General features: G+C 38.9%; 1 protein-coding gene and 1 long non-coding RNA gene across 2 annotated transcripts; both read left to right on the top strand.

Moving 5' to 3' along the window:
- The first annotated feature begins 835 nt into the window (after positions 1 to 835).
- On the top strand, positions 836 to 4705 carry LOC145421046 (uncharacterized). The gene is made up of 3 exons (XR_013902316.1): positions 836 to 992; positions 2118 to 2252; positions 3537 to 4705. It is a non-coding gene; the product is annotated as an uncharacterized LOC145421046 (long non-coding RNA).
- An 8619-nt stretch (positions 4706 to 13324) lies between these two features.
- On the top strand, positions 13325 to 21141 carry LOC145421190 (hydrocephalus-inducing protein homolog). Its single transcript, XM_080291092.1, has 22 exons — positions 13325 to 13501; positions 13634 to 13834; positions 14000 to 14232; positions 14325 to 14507; positions 14679 to 14798; positions 14883 to 15042; positions 15121 to 15293; positions 15487 to 15685; positions 15800 to 15893; positions 16310 to 16403; positions 16495 to 16660; positions 16743 to 16825; positions 17035 to 17181; positions 17345 to 17435; positions 17939 to 18143; positions 18327 to 18559; positions 18659 to 18807; positions 18969 to 19164; positions 19325 to 19421; positions 19896 to 20135; positions 20233 to 20375; positions 20887 to 21141. Exons 1-22 carry the CDS (start codon positions 13463 to 13465, stop codon positions 21139 to 21141), a joined length of 3501 nt encoding a protein of 1166 aa, XP_080147218.1. The 5' UTR covers positions 13325 to 13462.
- Positions 21142 to 24138: the final 2997 nt, after the last annotated feature.

Raw genomic sequence — 24138 nt, 5'->3', positions numbered from 1 at the left:
GGATGACCCTGCACAGGTTTGGAATACACACTCCATCATGCCATCTAAAAACATCAATATCCCCAGTGGTCGGCCTAATCTAATGCATTACCTGGGCTCTATGGACAAGAGACTTCCTTTGCCTCACTGAAGAACATGTTGAACTGTGTAAAAACGAGTGTGTTTTTTCAACTGACCAAACTATGTGATCCAGATGTATATGAACTGTGCAATAGCCTTATAACTGAGTCCCATCTAACTACAGCAACAGACCCATATCAGGCTGTGAACTTGTACATGCATCTAAGAGAGACATGCCATGGGTGTGGAGAAGCAATCCATTACATACTTTGGCTACTGCAGAATGACCTTGTGAGCAATTGTTTCAATGGCAGGCTGCATGTTGTTCTTAGGTGGTAGAAAGTGGGAACCCATCCTTGTAAAGTGGTCAATAGGGATGGGTATTGATAAGATTTTCACGATTCCGATTCCATTTTCGATTCTGTTTAACAATTCGATTCTTTATCGATTCTCTTATCGATTCTTTTTTTTAAAAAAAAGGAGAACCCTAAGGTTGATTAGCTTAGAACTTTGTTTTATATCTTCTCTTTAAACAGGATAGAAATTTAGGAGTAACATGGCCTTACAAACCCAACAGTGAGATCTTAAGAGATCCACAGCCTATGGCTCTTTAATGGGGTGTCACAGGGTCCCCAGGAAAAAAATAGTAAATGTAAAATAATAAAATAAATATTCTTCTGTAGCAATAACAAAGTACACTGTAAAAAAAATCCGTAAAAATACAGTACAATCTACTGTATAAACGTGAAGGAATTTTCCGTATTAGTCATTTACAGGTATTTTTCTGTATTTCTCAACTACTGCAATGCATTGTGGGAAAAAGAACCTGAAAAGGAGGGAAAAATAAGCGCAAGAGCAGCCATTAGGCTTCTTTCAGGCTTCATCTGGATTTTGGATTCTGAAGTTGGAGAAACTGCCTTCAAATTTCTGTGGTAAGTATTAAAACTCATGTTTCGTTTTATTAAAATAATGTTTTTCAAAAGACTCCGTGTTTTTATTTAGAAAGAATTGTTAATTTATTTGTTAACTGGTTTCGGCTGTCTCCAGACAAGTCAGGAATATTTTGCTGACTCATTTTTTAAAATAATTGTTATTTAGGTTTAACATGACTTAAGCTTTATTTTAATTAATGTTAAAATAATTTTTACTGTGATACCACCAGTTTTGCCCTTCAGTGGCTGAACCAGTTTTCATAAATATTATAGTTAGCTGTCTGTGTCTCTCAGGGTATTACACAGCTGTGACTGCTAACTAGCTAATTAGCGAAAGTCAGCGATGTGGATAACTGGGAAAGTGAGAGCTTCATGGTTCTAGAAATTATTCTAGGACTCTAATAAGTACTGTATCAATACCTGTGTTTTACAGTTGGCTCTACTGTACACTTTAAAGGGTTTCAGGCAAAGTTACACTAACCCTAGTTTAAGCCTCAGACCTTCCTGGCTGACGCTAGCAAATGCTAATGTTAGCCTCTGATTTGGGCTGCTAAAGTAAAGACTTTTAGCTAGCTGACCAGCATAGATTATTTCGGTGGTTAACAGACTGTAGTGGTAAAATTATTGAAAGTATAGTTTCACCTCAGCACATTTACAATTACAGTATGTCTACTTTGTAGCACATAGAAATGTTTAGTTAATATTTACAGACAGACACATTTTCCCTGTAACTGTGTTTTTACTCCAACATTTGTTGAAAATGTAATTTATGAAATGCTGAGCAGCATTTCTTGTATGTGGAATATTTTTGTCACCCCACTGTGCTAATGTGATTAAATACTAAAAACTATTACTAAAAAAATTCAATAATAAATCAATAATAACTATTTCTTGATTGAACTATAATGTAAGCGCAGTGCTGGTGTGCAGGGGCTCTATATGCCTTGTCTATATCAAGCTTTTAGCCAAATATAAGCAGAGATATTTGTATCTTTCTTAAAAATCCAGATCCTTACAGATTATTTGAGAAATGGATCAACAGCTATCACTACTTGAAGCACTTTAAGTCCTGCAGTGGAAAAATATCCCTTATTTCACCTTTGATCACACACTTTGGTTTTCCAGTGCAGAGCAATGGCCAAGAAAAGGAAAGACTTCCCCGAGTGAAAAAAAAGATGAAGATACAAGCTGGTGATGATCCAGAGCAGCTGGTCTCAGGAAATGAAGAAAAACCCTGATCACCTTCTCTACAAACACAAGGTGAGTTTAATGTTGTGGTTGATTTAGTTTTTCAAGGTATGTATGTTACTTTAATTATAAACTGCTTTTGTTACAACAGAATGGTGTTATGTGTATGCAACTCTACGTGAATTATAATCCTTTGTAGGGCTGCGTGATATGACCAAAGTCTCATATCCCAATATAAGACGTATCTCTCCTGATAACGATATATATCACAAAATAGTGCATTTTCTGTAAATTCTGTGATTCTCGGGCAACTCGACTTATGTGAAATGTTTTCAGTTGGGCGTCGTGTACCAGGAGTCGAGTGTTTTGACCGATGCATGAAACTATACATTTTTAGACATGAGTTTAAATGGCCGCCATTTTCTTTCTGAGTATTTATTACACAGCGTGCTGCAAGGAAAAGCCTGTTCTAACGTTTGAGTCTAAGGATTCTTTTGAGCACCTGACGACTCTTTTTTGCTTTTCATTCGTAAACTCTCTCGAAACTCTCTCATGTGATTCTTGTGTAGGTGGTTAAAGAGGTTTGTCGTGTTCGAGTGGTGGTGGGGACCAGTTTATGGCATAATTTGCATAGTACAGTTTTCTGGGGCGTGTCAGACTTTTCATAACCAAACCATGTCCATGCTACAGAGGTAGCCCCTCATTTAACAATAAGGTCCTCAATTTCTTTTGACTGGTCCTTCTGGTTCTGCCTCATCCTTGCTGGCCATGCTGGTATTCTCTGTGCCTTCATCTGCGTGGTGACTGTAAGCGCCATTTATAGTTACTTGATGTTTTTATTTGAGGTCATTTGTTTGATGCATATTCTGAAATTTTATGTTTGAGAATAATGTATATCATTTCAGTTTAGTTTGAAAAGTCTCAACAGAAACTTAAGCTTTATTGTGAAAGGTTTACGTGGAAAATAAACAAGCGGACGGCGGAGCCACACGATGGTTTTATCCTCATTGTTGGTAACGAAAGTACGCGTTAAAAACAGTCACTTGTCCGTCCATAGTGTGGTTATTTTAAGTATAAGAGAAGGAGAGAACTTTAAGAAATAATATAGCCACTACAGTGACCATCAAAACCATGAAAAAAATATTGCCGTAAACAGTTTATTTTGCAACACCACAAAACAAAGAATAGTGTATAATATGAAACGATAGACATTTTTATATCGTAATCTGATATATATCGTCATATCGCACAGCCCTAATCCTTTTTTTGTTTATGTTGTTTATGCTCTAGGTAAAAAAAAATTATAAAAATACAAACTTTTTAAAAATGTCTTGTTGTTTCTCTTTTTTTCCTCAGAATAAATTGCGACTAGTCTCAATGGCTGACTTGGAGGAGCAACACAGCGACACGTTAATCCCGACTGCTGCAGTTCCTGTATGAACTGAGCAACTCTTAAAATCCAAGGAAAAGCTGAGTGTATTTTACTTAAAGCTCAGATGGACCTTGATGTACTAACATGCAAGGCTGCATTCAGGACTTTGTCACACTGTTATATGAAGAGCGGTAACAAGACTTTGTAGTAATTTGTCTTACTATTGTCTTATTTGTTGTAATTTAGGGTCTGTGCGCACAAGCAGAGGTTTTTGTTTGTAAGTGTAACCTCGTTTTCAGAGCCTTGTCTAACATTTAATGGTCATGAAATATGTCAGACTTTTTCCTCTACTTAACCAGCTTAGAGAATTTGAACACCGTGGAGAAAAAGGTGTGCATTAAGGATTTTGAACTATGATGTTTAAGTGTTGTCACTGCTGAGGATTCGTGGACACAGATCCTTATTCACTATGCTGCTGTTTACAGTTTAACTTTTCATCAGAACAAGCACTTCTAATTATACTTTGCTCCTCACTGACAAAACAAGTCCCGTAAATACACTTTTATCTTTAAGTTTGGGACAGTAATCTGTCTTAATTTATTATGTGTTGTAGTTATCATATGGGGAAAAGTCCTGTGGTTATCCATCAGTCCTGTTCGAATAAACCCAAAGTTCAGGAACATCTTCTTTAGATCTGTTCAGTTGTATTCATGTGGCACCACTTAAACAGTCAACAAATTTTGACTCAAGTATGTTATATTGTAAGGTAAAGAGCCCAAAGAGTTAATCTCAGACAAATGTTCACGCAAATGTGAATTACATTCACTTCATTAATGAAGTGAATGCAATTCAGTAATCAAAGGTGTTTGGCTATAACTGACTACATGTGTATACTGTATCATAAGTGGACAGAGATGGATGTAAACCACACCTTAACCATTTGGCTGAGGCAAAACTACCACAAGGCAGTGATTCTAACTAAAAGGTACTCTGGATATTATTAAATGTGAACATGTCGTTAAATATGACATTTTTTGTTTGTCAGGTGTCCTGTTTGAAGAAAACACTTGGTAGCCACTTGAATGAATGTAAATAAACACATTTACATGAGGGCAACCTGATTTCAAGGAAATAAAAATGCTCAAATTTGAAAGCTTGTGAGTTATTTTGTTCATGTATCAGCTGTTTAGTAGTTTTATGACAAGATGGATGCTGTCATTATATTTAAGTATAGTGTTTGAGTTAAGGAGAATAAAAGAATATTTAACATTAATTGTACCAATGTTGTTGTGTACGAAGCACAAATTAATTTAAGTTTTAATTTATGAATTTTTGAGTACATGGTGTACTAGGTTGTAATTGCATAGAAATGTACGTTTAAGGATATAAAGAACTATATTTAATGAGTTACAGTGAAAAGAAGTGCTTGGAAATAGTAATATAAACAGAAATTTCAATTTTTCTATTAACGGAAAATATCAGTTAATGATACAGAAAATATACTGTGAATAAACGGAATTTTCTGTTTTATAGCTGAAGGAAATGTCCGTAAATAGTACAGAGAGTATACTGTAAATCTACAGAATTTTCCGTTTTATCATTTACAGAAAGGTCCGTCAAACCTCCGTAAAAAAACAGAAAATGTACTGGCAGAAAATTACCAGGACATTTTCTGTTTTTCTACGGAATATTTTTTTACAGTGTATAACATAAATTATTCAGTAGCAATTACACAAGAATATCCAGTAATGTCCCTGCCCACAATTAAACACATTCACTTACCGAAAATCGGGGGCATCTGCTGTGGCAAATGGGTGCAAGCCTTTTACCACAAACTTAGTCACTGCTCGGTGACATTTGTCTATCCTGGCCTGAAAGGAGATGCTAACAGTAGACTGCAGTGAGAACTGCCAGCATCTGAGCCAGAACGACTCTGTCTGTCTCAAGGTTATTATCGTTTACGAAAACTAACTAAATAACGAAAACTAGAAGTGAAAAAACATTTTTGTTAACGGAAATAAAAATAAAAACAAAAAAAGGAAAACGAACTAAAACTGTAATGAGTGTTCACAAAAGTAACTAAAATTAACTGAATTTATAGCAAAAATGTGTCTAGTTTTCATTGATGTGTGCGTGACAGTCCTGAGGATGACTGAGAACCTTCACAGACAGTCCTGAGGAATAATTCCAGAACAACAAATAACACCAAGCAGGTCATGGCTTTTAGATTATGAAAATCAATAAATTACTGCAGACCAAAACTAAAAGGGCAAAATAAGAAGTTCCTCACTAGAGCACCAGTGACAGTGTCACAAACTGAATTAGCAAACTCAGAAAATTAATTTAAAAAGACTATAGCAAATAAAGTAAGAGTAGGTTAATTCAACAAGCACCACAGACAGACTCGCGCACACACACACACATAACTGAGCATGACCCTCAGTGAAAAAGGTGAAAATCAGCTTTTACTCTTATAATATGGTTAAAAAAAGAAAGTTGTAATTTAGAAACTACTGTGCTATATATTTGTGTGACATGTGTAGCTGTGAAGTATTTGCATAGCATAATTTCTATGACCATTTTTTGTTAGTAATATGTTCTTTCCCTCTCACTGAATGACAATAATATTAATATTTATTATTATTATTATACTGCAGTGCCATACACACACACACACACACACACACACACACACACACACACACACACACACACACACACACACACACACACAAATAAATGTTTTATGTCATTTTTTATGTGTATGTGGTTTTAAGTTAGTAATTTCCACATTTCTATAGGGCTTGTAGAAACCAAGTTGAACATAAAAGACAATTTACATAAAATAATAAATGATTTTGGCCTGCAATGTATTTAGTATTTTGTACCCTGCCTCTTGAACTATGACAACTAGGATAAGCTAAAGCTCCAGAATTGGATAAGGAGGATTTTAAATGAATTTATTCCTAGGTCTGACAGATGGCAGCCAAAAACTGTAGTGTCTTTCTCCACTCTTAGTTGACTTTCTTACACAATAAAGCCAGCACTGACTACCGTGTGCAAAATGTTCTGCAATGTAATAGTTCTGCAATGTAATAGTTCTGCAATGTAATAGTTCTGCAATGTAATAGTTCTGCAATGTAAAACTAAAAATTAGAAGAATAAGGAAGTATTACTGCTGTGGTCTTACCACTGTAAAATGCAACGGGCATTGTTGCACATGTCCAGAACACGTGTCCAGAACACGTGTCCAGAACACACGAGTCCAGAACAGAAGTCAAAAATTTTTCTGTTCAGTTTTGAAGGAGACAATTCTTTATTTCCACAAAGATACAGAGCCCTGCAAGGGACATTGGAGAAAAAAAAATATGAAGATGTACTTTGCGAGATCCCGCAAAAGTTTTGAGTTCATGCACCTCCAGGTCAGAATTGAAAACTTAGAAACAACCACAGCGATGGAGGCCACACACCCATGTGAGAGATTCATAGATTTTTATTTTGAGCTTGGACTAAATTATAAAAACATTAACATGGTGCTTGGCAGTAGACCCAGCATGCATGTGTGAGTGAGAGATAAAGGGAACGTAGGAAGTGATAGAGTGGGAGTAGATAAAGCATAGTGAGAGATGAGAGCAGGGCCAGGTTGAGGGAACGGAGAGGCTTGCAGGAAGAAAGACGAGAGAGGGAGAAGAGGTGGAGAGGAGCAGGGAGTAAATGAAATGAAAACTGTGTAAATACCATAATTTAGGCTACTATTTTTTTTTAGGTAGGAATGTATGCACATTTGTTAAATTTATGTATTCTTTTTAACAGGATCAGCTGGATGACACTGCACAGGTTTGGAATACACACTCCATCATGCCATCTAAAAACTTCCTTTGCCTCACTGAAGAACATGTTGAACTGTGTAAAAACGAGTGTGTTTTTTCAACTGACCAAACTATGTGATCCAGATGTATATGAACTGTGCAATAGCCTTATAACTGAGTCCCATCTAACTACAGCAACAGACCCATATCAGGCTGTGAACTTGTACATGCATCTAAGAGAGACATGCCATGGGTGTAGAGAAGCAATCCATTACATACTTTGGCTACTGCAGAATGACCTTGTGAGCAATTGTTTCAATGGCAGGCTGCATGTTGTTCTTAGGTGGTAGAAAGTGGGAACCCATCCTTGTAAAGTGGTCAATAGGGATGGGTATTGATAAGATTTTCACGATTCCGATTCCATTTTCGATTCTGTTTAACAATTCGATTCTTTATCGATTCTCTTATCGATTCTTTTTTTAAAAAAAAAGGAGAACCCTAAGGTCGATTAGCTTAGAACTTTGTTTTATATCTTCTCTTTAAACAGGATAGAAATTTAGGAGTAACATGGCCTTACAAACCCAACAGTGAGATCTTAAGAGATCCACAGCCTATGGCTCTTTAATGGGGTGTCACAGGGTCCCCAGGAAAAAAATAGTAAATGTAAAATAATAAAATAAATATTCTTCTGTAGCAATAACAAAGTATAACATAAATTATTCAGTAGCAATTACACAAGAATATCCAGTAATGTCCCTGCCCACAATTAAACACATTCACTTACCGAAAATCGGGGGCATCTGCTGTGGCAAATGGGTGCAAGCCTTTTACCACAAACTTAGTCACTGCTCGGTGACATTTGTCTATCCTGGCCTGAAAGGAGATGCTAACAGTAGACTGCAGTGAGAACTGCCAGCATCTGAGCCAGAACGACTCTGTCTGTCTCAAGGTTATTATCGTTTACGAAAACTAACTAAATAACGAAAACTAGAAGTGAAAAAACATTTTTGTTAACGGAAATAAAAATAAAAACAAAAAAAGGAAAACGAACTAAAACTGTAATGAGTGTTCACAAAAGTAACTAAAATTAACTGAATTTATAGCAAAAATGTGTCTAGTTTTGGCCCTGCGACAGACTGGCGACCTGTCCAGGGTGTACCCCGCCTCTCGCCCTATGACAGCTGGGATAGGCTCCAGCGCCCCCCGCGACCCTGAAAAGGATAAGCGGAAGCGAATGGATGGATGGATGGATGTGTCTAGTTTTCATTGATGTGTGCGTGTCATACAATAGTCAAGGGTAAAAATGAAGTTTAGTTTCCAGATTTTTTTCTTGCTGTCTAATTATGCCAGCAGGTGGCAGAAATGGACAAATCGTCTCCATTAAACAGATTTGTAAAGGTCAGATGATACACAGTCCTGAGGATGACTGAGAACCTTCACAGACAGTCCTGAGGAATAATTCCAGAACAACAAATAACACCAAGCAGGTCATGGCTTTTAGATTATGAAAATCAATAAATTACTGCAGACCAAAACTAAAAGGGCAAAATAAGAAGTTCCTCACTAGAGCACCAGTGACAGTTTCACAAACTGAATTAGCAAACTCAGAAAATTAATTTAAAAAGACTATAGCAAATAAAGTAAGAGTAGGTTAATTCAACAAGCACCACAGACAGACTCGCGCACACACACACATACAGTGGGGCAAAAAAGTATTTAGTCAGCCACCGATTGTGCAAGTTCCCCCACCTAAAATGATGACAGAGGTCAGTAATTTGCACCAGAGGTACACTTCAACTGTGAGAGACAGAATGTGAAAAAAAAAAAATCCATGAATCCACATGGTAGGATTTGTAAAGAATTTATTCGTAAATCAGGGTGGAAAATAAGTATTTGGTCAATAACAAAAATACAACTCAATACTTTGTAACATAACCTTTGTTGGCAATAACAGAGGTCAAACGTTTACTATAGGTCTTTACCAGGTTTGCACACACAGTAGCTGGTATTTTGGCCCATTCCTCCATGCAGATCTTCTCGAGAGCAGTGATGTTTTGGGGCTGTCGCCGAGCAACACGGACTTTCAACTCCCGCCACAGATTTTCTATGGGGTTGAGGTCTGGAGACTGGCTAGGCCACTCCAGGACTTTCAAATGCTTCTTACGGAGCCACTCCTTTGTTGCCCGGGCGGTGTGTTTTGGATCATTGTCATGTTGGAAGACCCAGCCTCGTTTCATCTTCAAAGTTCTCACTGATGGAAGGAGGTTTTGGCTCAAAATCTCACGATACATGGCCCCATTCATTCTGTCCTTAACACGGATCAGTCGTCCTGTCCCCTTGGCAGAAAAACAGCCCCATAGCATGATGTTTCCACCCCCATGCTTCACAGTAGGTATGGTGTTCTTGGGATGCAACTCAGTATTCTTCTTCCTCCAAACACGACGAGTTGAGTTTATACCAAAAAGTTCTACTTTGGTTTCATCTGACCACATGACATTCTCCCAATCCTCTGCTGTATCATCCATGTGCTCTCTGGCAAACTTCAGACGGGCCTGGACATGCACTGGCTTCAGCAGCGGAACACGTCTGGCACTGCGGGATTTGATTCCCTGCCGTTGTAGTGTGTTACTGATGGTGACCTTTGTTACTTTGGTCCCAGCTCTCTGCAGGTCATTCACCAGGTCCCCCCGTGTGGTTCTGGGATCTTTGCTCACCGTTCTCATGATCATTTTGAGCCCACGGGATGAGATCTTGCGTGGAGCCCCAGATCGAGGGAGATTATCAGTGGTCTTGTATGTCTTCCATTTTCTGATGATTGCTCCCACAGTTGATTTTTTCACACCAAGCTGCTTGCCTATTGTAGATTCACTCTTCCCAGTCTGGTGCAGGTCTACAATACTTTTCCTGGTGTCCTTCGAAAGCTCTTTGGTCTTGGCCATGGCGGAGTTTGGAGTCTGACTGTTTGAGGCTGTGGACAGGTGTCTTTTATACAGATGATGAGTTCAAACAGGTGCCATTCATACAGGTAACGAGTGGGGGACAGAAAAGCTTCTTACAGAAGACGTTACAGGTCTGTGAGAGCCAGAGATTTTCCATGTTTGAGGTGACCAAATACTTATTTTCCAAACTAATTTATAAATAAATTCTTTACAAATCCTACCATGTGGATTCATGGATTTTTTTTTTCACATTCTGTCTCTCACAGTTGAAGTGTATTTAGTATTTTGTACCCTGCCTCTTGAACTATGACAACTAGGATAAGCTAAAGCTCCTGAATTGGATAAGGATTTTAAATGAATTTATTCCTAGGTCTGACAAATGGCAGCCAAAAACTGTAGTGTCTTTCTCCACTCTTAATTGACTTTCTTACACAATAAAGCCAGCACTGACTACCGTGTGCAAAATGTTCTGCAATGTAATAGTTCTGCAATGTAAAACTAAAAATTTAGAAGAATAAGGAAGTATTACTGCTGTGGTCTTACCACTGTAAAATGCAACGGGCATTGTTGCACATGTCCAGAACACACGTCAAAATTTTTTCTGTTCAGTTTTGAAGGAGACAATTTGTGACACACGCTAGGCACAGATACACCCACACACAGGTCGTTGTCATCAGATCCCACATTTATTAAGAGTGTGCACTGAATCACAACAGAACACCGTCTGACAGCGGTCGGTTTCCCCAGCGTCTCTCTCCTCCGCTCCTCTCCACCTCACTATATAAAGGAAAGGAAAACCACCATCAGTCCAAAATCGCCATCAGCTGTTCTTACCAGCACCGCCCCGTTGAGCTCACTGCACCACTCCTCCCCTGCAGCCGCGCCCCGGACCACACCTCCGCCACACACCCCCACCGCCCGACTGAGGCCGGGTAGCCCACCGGCCGAACCTACTCCCCCCCCCCGCGAGCGAGAGAGAAAATCGGCCACCGCCATCTGCGCCCCCGGCCTATGGACCACCTTGAACTTAAAAGGCTGCAAAGCCAGATACCACCGGGTGATCCGGGCGTTGGCATCCTTCATGCGGTGGAGCCACTGTAGCGGGGCGTGGTCCGAGGAGAGGGTGAATGAGCGCCCCAGGAGGTAATAGCGAAGGGAGTCGACTGCCCACCGGATAGCCAAGCACTCCTTCTCCACGGTGCTGTACCGTCTTTCGCGCTCTGCCAGCTTCCGGCTGATGTAAAGAACGGGACAGTCGGCCCCTCTCACCTGCTGGGACAAAACGGCCCCCAACCCTCTGTTCGAGGCGTCAGTCTGCAGAACAAAAGGGAGGGAAAAGTTAGGGGTGTGAAGCAGCGGCTCCCCACAGAGAGCCTTTTTCACCTGCACAAACGCCGCCTGGCACGGCCCCGTCCACTGAACCAGATCTGGAGCACCCAGTTTTTATACTGCATGTTTGGGATACATTATTTCATAAGATTGTGTAATGTTATACAACAAATCAGATATGAGGAATGATGGAATAATAAATTGAGATGAGTTCTTACTATTTTAACAACATGTCTGATTTTTTTCAAGTATGTTTTGAATACTTGATTTTAATTTGAGAAAAAAGGGATTCAAGAAACAAAAGTACTTCTTATAGGCCTATCTGTTACTATGTGTGCTGTGAAATCTTCAGCTTCTCTTACTTTAGTTTTTAAAACCACTTGTCAGAGATTTACAGTTAACAACACTGAGACACTTGATACTGATAACGTGCGGCACGGGTGAATCTCAGACCGAGAGACACCACGAACTGCAGTATAGGTTACATCGTCAATATGCAATATATAATCACATTTCCTGTTACGCAGGTCCTGATGCTGTCTGTGTGTAAGCTGTGTGTGTGTGTGTGTGTGTGTGTGTGTGTGTGTGTGTGTGTGTGTGTGTGTGTGTGTGTTGCAAGTCAATTTCTAAGAATAATATAATGCAAGTCAACTTCTGCGGATGTGTATTTCTGTACTGATCTCTTGCGGTAAACGAACACAGAGTCACAGGGTCAGCTTCCTGTTTCTACAGAAAGCTGTGTCTGGTGAAATATGTGAACATAAGTATAACATAACATTTGAAGCATAATCAAATAAAACAATAAAAACTCCCTAACACCACTCAATGAAGAATTAATGATTTACTCTGCAATCCAGTGTCTTGCATTCTGCACAGGATCTAATTACATTAAAGTATTTAATTTTGCTTTTATATCCAACATGAATCATGTGTTGTTGCCAGAATACAGAAACTGTAAATGTGAAGAGTGCAGGAGAAGAAAAAGAGTTGAAAGATGGAAAACAAGCAGGGGAGAGGAATCAAAAAGACAGAGCAAGAAGACAGGGCTTACCTGCTGGGAAGGTTTGTACAAATATGCCATTTAAGGGCTCTTTGTTAAGTCAATAACATAAAATCTGAGGCCTGTATTACAAAGCAGGATTTAGTCCAAGTAACTTTGGGTCCAATCCTGGGTTTCCATACTTCTCATTCAGATGCTTCGTACTCACCTTGGTAACTTATGCTGTAAACCTAACCTGTTCTGGTGCACATTATGTTCTACATTAGAGGTTAACAGACTCACATCATTGCCTACTAACCATTCAAGTGCCACCATTCCTTCATTCTCCATTGCTCACCATACCCCCATTCAGTCCCGGGTGGAGAACCTGCAGTCTAAGTTCTGTCAATACGAGGAGAGCCAAGCCCTGGTGGAGCATATCCTGCAGCACTGGGACCGGCGCCGGGGATTGTTGTTGGTCCCACTCCCCACTGAAGATGCTTTAGGGTCAGCTGAAGTTACAACAGAGAAGCAGGTGTGTTAGCTGGCCAACACACCTGGTGGTCCTCCACCAGGTGGCCCTCCAATCCCTCCTTTTTTTTTTTTAACTTAAATGTAAGACTGCTTGGAAAATTGGAAAGGTGTGCTATAATTCTTTATCCTTGTTTGAATCCAAAATATTTTTTCCATCTACACAGTCCTCTGCTAATAAGAAGAGCAGGAGAGTCAGTAACAAGCTCATATCACCTTTGCACAGTCAAATAGCAGGACTGTCAGAAGCAGAGAAGGCAGACGACAAGGCATCTCCTCTGGACATTCCATATATTGTGTTAAATGTAACAGAAAAAGACTACATGAGCATCATAAGCAGCTCTTTGCCTGCCCTAGATGAGGTATAGCATCATTTCACAGATCTTTCATTTTTATAAAATTATTAATTATGTTTCTGTTGAAAATGAAATTATTCTTTCATAAGTTTAAGATGAATTCCTAATCTATTTTCTTTTCTGCTTTGGTCTCATTAGGTGTTGGATGATTTAGGGATAGGTCCTAGTGGCCCTCCAATCCCTCCTTCTGTCACCTTCTCTGTCGTTCCTTTTCCCAAAAAACGAGAGCAAGCTAAACTAGAACAGACCTGTTTCACCTTCCTGGTTCCTTCAGGGCTGGATGAAAAGGACAAGGACAAGAAAGAGGACGAGCTGCAAGCATCCGTTTTAAAGTTATCGGTAATGTCTAAACAAAAAAAATCATTCTTAATTTGAGGCAAAATCTGAAACACAAGCAACATGGACCTCATGTCCATTTAACCCACACAAGCTTATTTTGGTGTTAAAAGCATGAAATTTTAGGTTTTTAAGTCAGAACACTGTTTGTCTGCTGTTTTTGTAAAGGAAGAGGCAACAGGCTCTAAAGGTCATGGCAAGGCCACCATTAAGGACAGCACAGTGGCGAAGGACAAGGATAAAACGGGCCGAGAGATTCACAGGAGCAAGAAACAGACTTCCGCCAAAACAAAAGCACAGGGACCAGAGCGTCTCGGGTCACGTTCGCATGCCTCCTTCCACCCCGAGGACACTGACCAGGAAGAACATCAAGCAAGCTTGGAACAAAAACGCAGCCATATGTAAGACGTACTGCAGAATCACTAATGTTCATTAGTGTTTTTTAATTTGTTGTTGGTGCTGCTTGTCTGAATGTGTGCTTGTATGCATTTAGTCTGACAGCATTTCGCTGGGTTGTGCCAGCTGGCGGTGAGGTGGTACTCAAGATCTGGTTCTACTCAGAGTCACCAGGAACTTTTAAACATACCTTCAACTTTGAGATAGTCGGGACCCGGAGACTCAACCAGCTCATCTGCAGAGGAGTTTCTACTTATCCTTCCATCAGCAGTGATTACATGTCAGTCTGCGTAGTGTGATGAACTAATGTAGTGAAATAACTGCAAACGGGGAGGTTGTAGTTGGCGTGTTGTGTTCTGCCTCACTTTGTAAAAATCTAGATCTATTTTTCACAGATGAATTAAGTTTGAAGCTTTTTAATAGTCTGACTTTTTGTGTGTGATTTCCACAGGACTGTGTTTCCCCACAGTAAGAAAGTCACTCAAACTAAAGAGGGGCTTCTGAAGACCTATGTAATTAAACCTGGATACTTTGAGTTTGGACCTTTGCTCTGTGGCAAGACCAGAGACAGGTGAGAGGCAGAACGATGGCTATAAATGGTTTCATGTGGTTGTGGCTTTCTTTGTATTTACAGATTCACGTGTGTGTTTTCTAGATACAAGGAAAACAGGTACCCCGAGAACTCAGAGAAGCTGGTGATTCACAATAACTCATGTCTGGAGGCTGAGGTCCAATTCAGTTTCAAGCATGATACGCAGGCCACCACATATCTGTTGGACCCCCCAGCCATGACCCTCAAACCGAACCAGAAACAGGTAGAATAGCATTAATGCTGTCTGATAATTTTACTCTACTTTCTCTACTTACATTTAAATACTTTTCCACCCTACAAGGAGTTGACGCTTTGGTCGTACCCAACAAAAGTAGGACAAATGAAGGACGGCTTGATTTGCCAGATCAAAGACAATCCTGAGCTTGTGGTCATTGAGCTTTCGTGCTGGGGCGTTCGGCCAGAGTTGGAGTTGGAAAGCAAGCATTTGCACTTTGACAGGATTTTGCTGCACAGGTACCAACATATACCGCAATAATTCAGGGAACACGGATAACTATTGCTCAGTTTACAGATTCAAAAGTGAATTTGAAAAAAAAAAAAACCATGAAGAATTTTCTCAAAAGAAAGGAGCTTCAATGATAAAATATGCCACAGTGGATAATTTGGGATTTCTCTCTCTTCACCCAACCTTTTTTATCCTGCCCAGGAGGGACAGCCGCAGCATTATGATGTATAATAAGACAGCTCTGCCAGTGTCCTGGAGATTGCAGGGTGTTGAAGAGTTGGGTGATGAGTTCACTGTGCCACAAGATCAGGGCATCATCTCACCTAACTCTTCTTTCCCTTTGAGCTTGCGCTTCAGAGCCCGAAGGCCACTCAATATTAAGAGAATCTTGCGTCTGGAGGTAGAGTACAACCAGAACAGTACTCATGCTGTAGTTAATAAATAACATGAAATAAATGAATATATTATAGACATGTTATACACACAGAAGTACATCATGTGGGTTTTTTTCCAGGTAGCCGATGTGGAGAAAATCCTAGGTGTTGTATACACTGAAAATATTCAGGTTACTGCCGAAGCCTATGACGTGGACCTGGAAATCAGTCCAGGTACAAATGAAACAGCTTTTCGTTTAAATGTGAAAGTGAATGTGGGCCTTTTATTGATTTAAATGCAGTAAACAATCCGATTTTGACCATTTTGAACCTGCACTTCCATTCTCCACATTTTATGCAAAAGAAGGAGTCACATAAAAATGATATTTAAGTTGAAAAAATGTAACAAGGATGTTACAGTAACTGAAAATCCATCATACAGACATTGTTATATACATTTATATTTCCTTAAATAATGAAAATTAAGTAGAGCTGCCTTTTTATCATGAGGAAATATTTTTGTCACAGAGAACTGGCATCTAACGCAGCTAAGGACCATTAACAGATAGCACTGCAAAATGACTGACTGAGTGGGTGGCAGGATATAATAACCACCAATAATGTACTACATGCTCATGTTTCTATGTCAGATGGCTGTCTTAATTTTGGAACCATCAGAGTCTTTGAGGATGTCAGACTGTCACTCAGATTGAAAAACCAAGGAAAATATGAAGTATCTTACAAGTGAGTTTAAACTGATAGTTTTTGCAATATTTTATTCATATAAAGGTTTTCATGGAACGGTCATTTAATTTTATTGTTCTCTTATCACAAGGTTTAATGTTGAGCAGACAGACCCAGTGCAGCCAGACCTAAACTCCATTTTCAAAGTGTCTCCTCAGTGTGGTAGTCTGATGCCCAACAAGCCCGCAACAGTGAACATCCTCTTCAAACCTGATGTGGAAGTGTTCATTAAAGACCAACCTATCCTGCCTTGCCAGGTTCGATCCATAAAAAGTAAAAACTTTATTTAAAAGCTTTAAATAATTGATAGCTGACACTGAGTGAGCTAATCTTTTGCAGGTGATTGAACCGAGCATTGGGACAGGAGGAGAAACTGTAGCTATCGTGGCGATCAGGGTTTCAGCCCGATCTGTTTTCACCAGGTGAAGGCCGATTCACGCTCTCACTAATTCTGCACTATTAATATATTATTTATTAATAGTGCAGAAACATTATTGTATTATCGTATTATAGTATAGAATTTGAAAAACTGTGTTTCTTTCATCTCATTTCCAGCCTCTTATTTTGCTCATATGAAGCAGCTTAGTAGTTGTTTTTTTGTTTTTGGTGTTTTATGTTCGTCTCTCTTCAGGTACAAGATCACACCTTCATCCGACTTGAACTTTGGTCCTCTGATCTATGGCAACAAGAAAAGCCAAAGCTTCACCATAGAAAACAATGGGGTCTTTGAGGCCTCTTTCACCATCTGCCGCATGATCACAGATCCCGTGAGGACAGGGTAGGCCAACAGAACACACGAAAACAACACATCCAGCACATGTTATTTTAAAGATATTTTATTTGCTCCACCATTTTTAGTTTTAGTGTTCACAAAACAAAATTTTGTAACATTTATTGTTAATAAATTGTGTATTTTTTTTCTCTTTACATTCTGGTCTCAGGGGTCCAGGTAAGACTATATCAAGAGAGACCCTTTCAGGGAGGCCCAATGCTGCCAAAATACCACCAGAATCCTTTCAGAGTTTTCTTCAGGTGAGAGAACACTGGTGAATTTCACACCAGTGACAGTGCCTGATAGATGGTCCTGTTTGTGGTTTTACAGTCATTGGACTCTTCATTAATTTTCTTAGAGTTACATTTTCTGTTTATTTTGAGATTAGTCAAGCTAATAATTAACACATGAATAATCACAAAACAGTCCTGACATTTTTTCTTTCAGTTCCTTTGAGTTGTTATGGATTTACAAAAGTAAAACAGACAAAATAGACACTGAAAAGGTCTATAAAGTGAATTAATAAGAAACACGATAAAACCCCTTAATTTTAACAGGGAAGCAATACAAAAAACGGTGATGATGGTCATGAAATAAAATTGTGTATAATTTAGTGTCTTTGATTTTTATGCTTAATAGTTTGTAAAGCAAAATAAACTAAATTCTGCTCTTTGACATTAAATTTGATTTCTTTTTGTAAGTACTCCTTTCAGTATTCTCATCACCTCTCCTTGCTTCTTCTGATTTTCCTGAATTCTTCCAGAATCGCCTCAGCGTGGGTATGTTCTCGGTGTCTCCCTGCATTGGGAGTCTACAGCCAGGGTCTCAGCAGCTGGTGACAGTGGACTGTGCAGCTGAACAGCTGGGCAGGTGGAGCCAGGGTCTGCACATTGACATCATTGGGCGTGACCCCTCAGACCATCCTGATGGCATACCCTACACACTGCTGGCTGAAGTCTGCAAGCCAGGTGAGAGCTGCATGATTCTTTTTTGATCAGTAAAGCTGGTCAGGCTCAGCTCTACAGTCCTGAAATTACCAAAGGCATGTTAAAAAGATTTTTGATCAAAGATCAAATTCTGTTCTAAACTTACTGCTAGCCGTTCTTTGACTTAAATCATATTATATCTAGCTCTTTTTTTTTGGTTTCTAGGCATAGTATTGGATATGGCCTCCATCTTTGAGGAACACCATCTGTGCTGCAGCAGTAGTCAGCTTTCTTCAGAGCAGTTTTGCAATGCTAAAGGGATTTTTGTGCTGGATGAAAATAAGTTTATCTTCAACAAAATCCTGGTGGGTCAAACCAGCCGAGCTCGCTTCAAACTCACCAACAGCAGCAAGGTCCCCTGCATGCTCAGCTTGGCCATCAGAAGTGCTGGGCCTAAGGTGAAGTGTTTAAAGTCACAAGGATAAATGTATATCGGACTGTTTCTGTCTATCATAATGTAGGTAGAAGTTTGAGTCTAAAATATGTATGTTTTACAGTCATCCCGACACATTGAGGTCTTTGACTTGCCTGTGACAACACTGAGCATTCCCAGCCTCTCGCACGCGTTTGCTGTTGTCACCTTCACACCTCAGGCAATGCAGCATTACAGTGTTGTGTTTGAGGCCAAGGTGGAGGGAAGTGGAAGGTAAAGAAGCAAATGACTGTGTATGCCACTGCGGTGTTGTCTTTAGTTTTTCTATCCCTTTTTTAATCCCTGTTACTACTGTATATAATAACAATAACAGCACCGGTTGTTTTCTGCTGCTGACTTCTCCCACCCTGCTCTCTTCTCTCTGCTGGATTAAGAGTGACACCCACAATTAAGACCAGCGTGCTGGAGTTTGACCTTTTGGGACAAGGCACTCTGCCCAGTGTTTGTGTGGTACGTCCAGGTCTGAGGAGCAGTAAAGGAAGCCCAGTGCTGCACTTCAGACGGGTACCAGTAGGGCGCAGACATATCCGACCCCTGGTGCTGTTAAATAATGGAAATGTTCCAGCTGAGGTGAGAAGAAGGAAATTTGTCTGTTTATCCATTTTAAATTCAGTAAAACCAAATTATACCAAAATATAAATATTATTATTTACAATGCATTCAGAAACATAACAAACAGTCTAGGTAGGATTTCATGAATAATGAATGTGTTTTCTGAAAATGTGTATAGGTCCAGATTGACATGCTGGATGAGCATGGTGTGTTCACCCTAAAAGCTGCGTCTGACAACATTAACGCCTCAGTGGACTCCACACAGCGTGCTTCAGGTAAATAAAACTTGTATTTGTGAAACAACACCTACAGAAAAGTGCACTGTAATTTTAACTGTAATGTTTTAATGCTCGTTTTACCACGGCACTCTGAAAATACAGCTGACATTTCTTTAATCTAAGTCTGAGTTCTTAAGGCTGTAGTGTGACTTTCTCTCCTAAGTGGCCATCTTAACATTGCTGGGTACTGTCTTACATATTGTTGTAACGATTCATCGCATTAGCTGGCAGTTCTTTATAGTCCATGAGCATCAACGTGACCTTATTGCAAGAACTTCCCATTCAATTTATGTCCCAATTTATGATTTATAGATCCTAACCGACATGACTCGGTTTTACCCTGTCTTTTCTTTGAGGTCAAGTGTGATCTTGTTTTAGTTTAACAAATGCACTGAAAACTAGTGGGTGAGGCTTTAAACCATTCACACTTCCCACTCCTCAATGGTTTCTGACATTTTTCCTTCTCCACAGAGCACAAATCGGTGCACAGAGTAAACCTAAAGCTGAAGAGTAATGAACCAGTGGAGATTGAGGTTGGCTTCTGCTCTGATAAACCCTTGAATGTCAAGGAAAAAATGTCACTGCAAGTGAAGGACAACCAGCAGAGCAACACTACAATAGAAGTAACAGGAGAGGCTTACCAGCCAATCGTCTCTCTAGATCACATCAGCAGGTCGTTGCAGGATATAGATCATGAAGATGAAAAAGAAGGTATGGCATAAGATTTTTTTACAAAACCTCCTAATCTTGTGATTTAGTTCAACAGAAGCTTGAGTCTTTTATTAAAGACCTAATTTCTCATTTATAGGTAATTATGAGGTGCTGGATTTTGGTGACTGCCATGTAAACGTTCCATACAAAGAAAGTTTTACTATGACCAACCACAGCAGCAGCCAGGTGCTGAGGTTTGAGTGGCCCCCTAGTGGACCTCATGTCAGCTTTTCACCACAGGTAAAATATCAACAAAGTGGCAGAGGCTGTCAAAACTGTTAAATGGTGGAGCCAAAAAATACTTTTTCATAGCAGTGATAAAATGTGCATTGTCAAAAGTCGCTGGTTAGTTTGGCATTATTTTTGAAACAAAATAATGCCTCAGTGCAATCAGCATTTCTCTTGTGCAATAATTAAATAATTTGTGGTTTTAAATATGTACCAATGACTTTATATTCATTTATTTATTATACTTGCTCTTTTTTAAACTTTGTATTGATGTTTTTTTTGTTTTTATGTGAGCTTGTGCAACATAATTTCGTTCTGCGTTGAATATTTGAGGTAGTGCTGACAATGACAATAAAAAAAATCTTGAATCAAACCAGCATCAACAAATAGTAAATACAGCTATAGACATTATTTCTGAACACACGCAGTTCCTTTCCTAAGACACTGATTGTAGTAATTTTACATTTTCTCTTGCTTGTTTTACTGCCAGCTCAGGAAAACATTTAGCTGCTTGTTGTTACAGGTGGGACACCTTCATGCTGGTTGCTCTAAGGAAGTGATTGTCACATTTAGCTCCAGCAAGGCAGTGACTCTGTCTCAGCTGCAAATGAGATGTAAAGTTTGCCAGGTGGAGTTCCAGCAGCCTGTAGAGGAGGTAGCTGACTGGGATGACCGACACAAGATGGTACACTGGCTGAGTTCTTCAGAGAAAGCTTCAGATGCATCCAAACAGGCTGTAAAGGACAAGGTACATGTGGGCCCTAGCTTATTGTGTTAGAGAGACAAGTGGTGTCAAATGCTGTATAAGGAGACAAGTTAACTAGAAAGTGCATTTTCTGAAGAAACTGCAGTGTGAATGCTTGAATCTGAATGTATGCATTGAAATGAAATAATTACTGAATTTAAGTTAAAAATTTTGAATGAGATAAAAAAAAAAACCCCGAATTTAACCTGAAAACAAAAGTGCTGAACTGCTAAAAGCTGAAGGTTACACAGAAGAAGAAGTTGGAAAAAAGCTGAAAATGTTTTAATTGTAAATTAGAAAAACCTAAGAAATGAGAAAAGAACATTTAGAGTCAGAAAACATCTGAAAGAATATTAAAAGGTCATATTCTTTGAATCACTGAATGACTCAAATGTGATCCCTCCACTTGGACCCACACAGTTTAAAAAGTTTACATCTCTGAGCTTTGAAAGACAAGATGTTGGAAAAAGAACAACGATGGCGACGTTTTGAGGGTAAAACGATGGCTTTAACACTGTGGACACAGCAGCAGTTGAAAGAGAAGTGTTTAAGATGAATTTTGGCAGAGTGGCAGAGAGAGCTCGTTAAGCAGGCAGGTGTGAGCCTGGTTGCTATAGTGACCGCACCCAATGGCTCCATACACACGGACACAGACATGCACCTCACTTTTGCTGCTTAAAATGAACAGAAAAGTCAGGCCGAAACAAATCGTTCCCAAATGAAAAGTAAAAGTCGTATTGACAAAATTCTTTCACTGTGAGCGACAGCAATGTCTAGTCTACCAAATTCTCAGTTTTCATGTCTGTGGAGTTTATTATATGGACGTGGTGACAGTGGAAAGACACCATGCTCTTCTGATTTTCAAACGAACCTTCTGAGCCATTTTAACATTAGAGTCTATGGAAGAGTTGGAGGGAGGAGGCTGTGCATTGGTGACATTTATGAAAGAACCATAACACCTAGTACAATAGTAAACACATTGGATGAAAGAGGACAGCCATGGCTACGTTTTGAGGGTAAAATCATACCTGTAGAGCAAACGCTGCGGACACAGCAGCAGTTTTAAAAAAGATTTTAAGATTATTTTTTTTGCTCCTCTCACTCTAGCAGTTGAGCTGCCTCACTCTAGCCCCAACATTCCGTCCCATACACACCCATTATAAACTCTGAAACGGGTGAAAAAACATCATGAAACTTAAACTGGAACTGAAGAAAAAGTATAATAGATATTGAAAAGATAAATGCAAGTTGAATAGTTGAATGTCTTGTCTTCGTTTTAAAGTTTGAATGGTGGCTCTATGTCAATGTATGTGGAAGTAGTAAGAGTTTAAAAATGAGTAAGTTGAATGAGGATTTGAAGGGTCTCCCCATTGAAATACATTATAAATTTTTGTTGAATAAAGTTGAATAAAATTAAAAATATAAATGTTAAAAATATGAAAAATGGAAGCAGTGTTGTCCAAAAGAATAGGAATCTAACGGTGTTGGAATGGTTTTTCTAAGTTGAACGGTTTTGAAGGAGTAGGATTACAAAAAACGTACGGAATACAGAATAAAATATAATAATAACTAGAAAAATTTGCATTTCCTGCGAAAATGCAGTGTGGATGCTTAAAGCTGAAGCTGTATGCAAAAAGTAGCTGAAAAAGCTGAAAAGTTGCAGAAATTGTAAAAACTTTGCAGAAGCAAAAGAAGTTTGCTAAAATGGAATAACTTAGCAGAACTGCAATATCTTAGAGGAAACATAATACTTGGCAGAAATACAATAGCATAGCAGAATTTAGCAGAAATATTGTAACTTACCAGAAACATGATAACTTCTCAAAAATACAAGAATTTAGGAGAAATAGTATAAGATAACAGAAAGAATATATTTAGCCAAAAATACTTAAACATTACAGAAACACTATGATTTAGAAAAATAGTACAACAGAGCAGAAATATTGTGATTTACCAGAGACACTGTGATGAACTATGAATATTGTAATTTTAAATTGAGACTATGTTTTAGCACAAATATTATAATTTGGCAGAAATACTATAATTTAGCAGAAATCCTATATTAAGCACAAATCCTATAAAAAGCAGAAATGGTATGATTAAGCACAAATACTACATTTAGTAGAAATACTTTGTTTTAGCACAAATCCCATAAAAAGCAGAAATACTGTACTATGATTTAGTAGAAAAACTATAATTAATCAGAAATACTAAATTTAGCAGAAATACTATATTAAGCACAAATACTATGAAAAGCAGAAATAGTATGATTAAGCATAAATACTACATTTAGCAGAAATACTATATTAAGCACAAATCCTATAAAAGCAGAAATAGTATATTAAGCACAAATCTTATAAAATAGCAGAAACAGTATGATTTAGCACAATAGTAATAAGTTAAACAGAAAAATTGGAAAAGCAAAATGGACAGCTGAAAAAATGCTGAACATGCTGAGGGTCCCTCAAATATACTTGTTAAATGACAAAAATCTGCAAAAAAATTTATTACAGCCACACAATCACAAATATGTACACATGAGGAAACACACATGCACAGAGAGACCCACACACAAGATCCAATTCAGTCAACCAGTCTAAATATATTGAATTTAAATCTTAGAATGAGATCATCCCATTAAAAGCCTTTCTCTCTCTCTCTCTCTCTCTCTCTCTCTCTGTCTCACACACACACACACACACACACACACACACACACACACACACAGGGAGAGAAGTAAGTTTCTAGGTCAGCCTGGGAGCTGGTGAATTTGAATCCACCAATCAGAGAGGCTGTGCACTTTTCCCCACCAAAACAGGTGCATCTGTTTACACACGCAGCAGCACAGAGAGACACAGGATTTTTGCAGTCTATTTCTCATAGTGACGACTCCCCTCAAACAAATGACCGTAATTTCCTAACCGTAGGGGCTAGAACGGTCATTCTTACACCGTTTTGTTCAGAAGAGATGGGGGAATCTTCAAGTGTTTACAATTTATCATTAAAATATGAATTTTTAGAGATATATGA

This window comes from Astatotilapia calliptera, chromosome 16 (assembly GCF_964374335.1).
Source record: "Astatotilapia calliptera chromosome 16, fAstCal68.1, whole genome shotgun sequence".
NCBI classification, from domain to species: Eukaryota; Metazoa; Chordata; class Actinopteri; order Cichliformes; family Cichlidae; genus Astatotilapia; species Astatotilapia calliptera.
The sequence above is the reverse complement of the archived record's forward strand: the minus strand, read 5'-3'. Positions and strand labels throughout refer to the sequence as shown.

Coding starts and splice junctions, on each gene's coding strand:
- LOC145421190 (XM_080291092.1), top strand. CDS start 13,463: ATGAGCATCATAAGCAGCTCTTTGCCTGCCCTAGATGAG. Junction 18,144..18,326: donor GGCTGAAGTCTGCAAGCCAG/GTGAGAGCTGCA, acceptor TTTGGTTTCTAG/GCATAGTATTGGATATGGCC. Junction 20,376..20,886: donor ATGTCAGCTTTTCACCACAG/GTAAAATATCAA, acceptor TTGTTGTTACAG/GTGGGACACCTTCATGCTGG.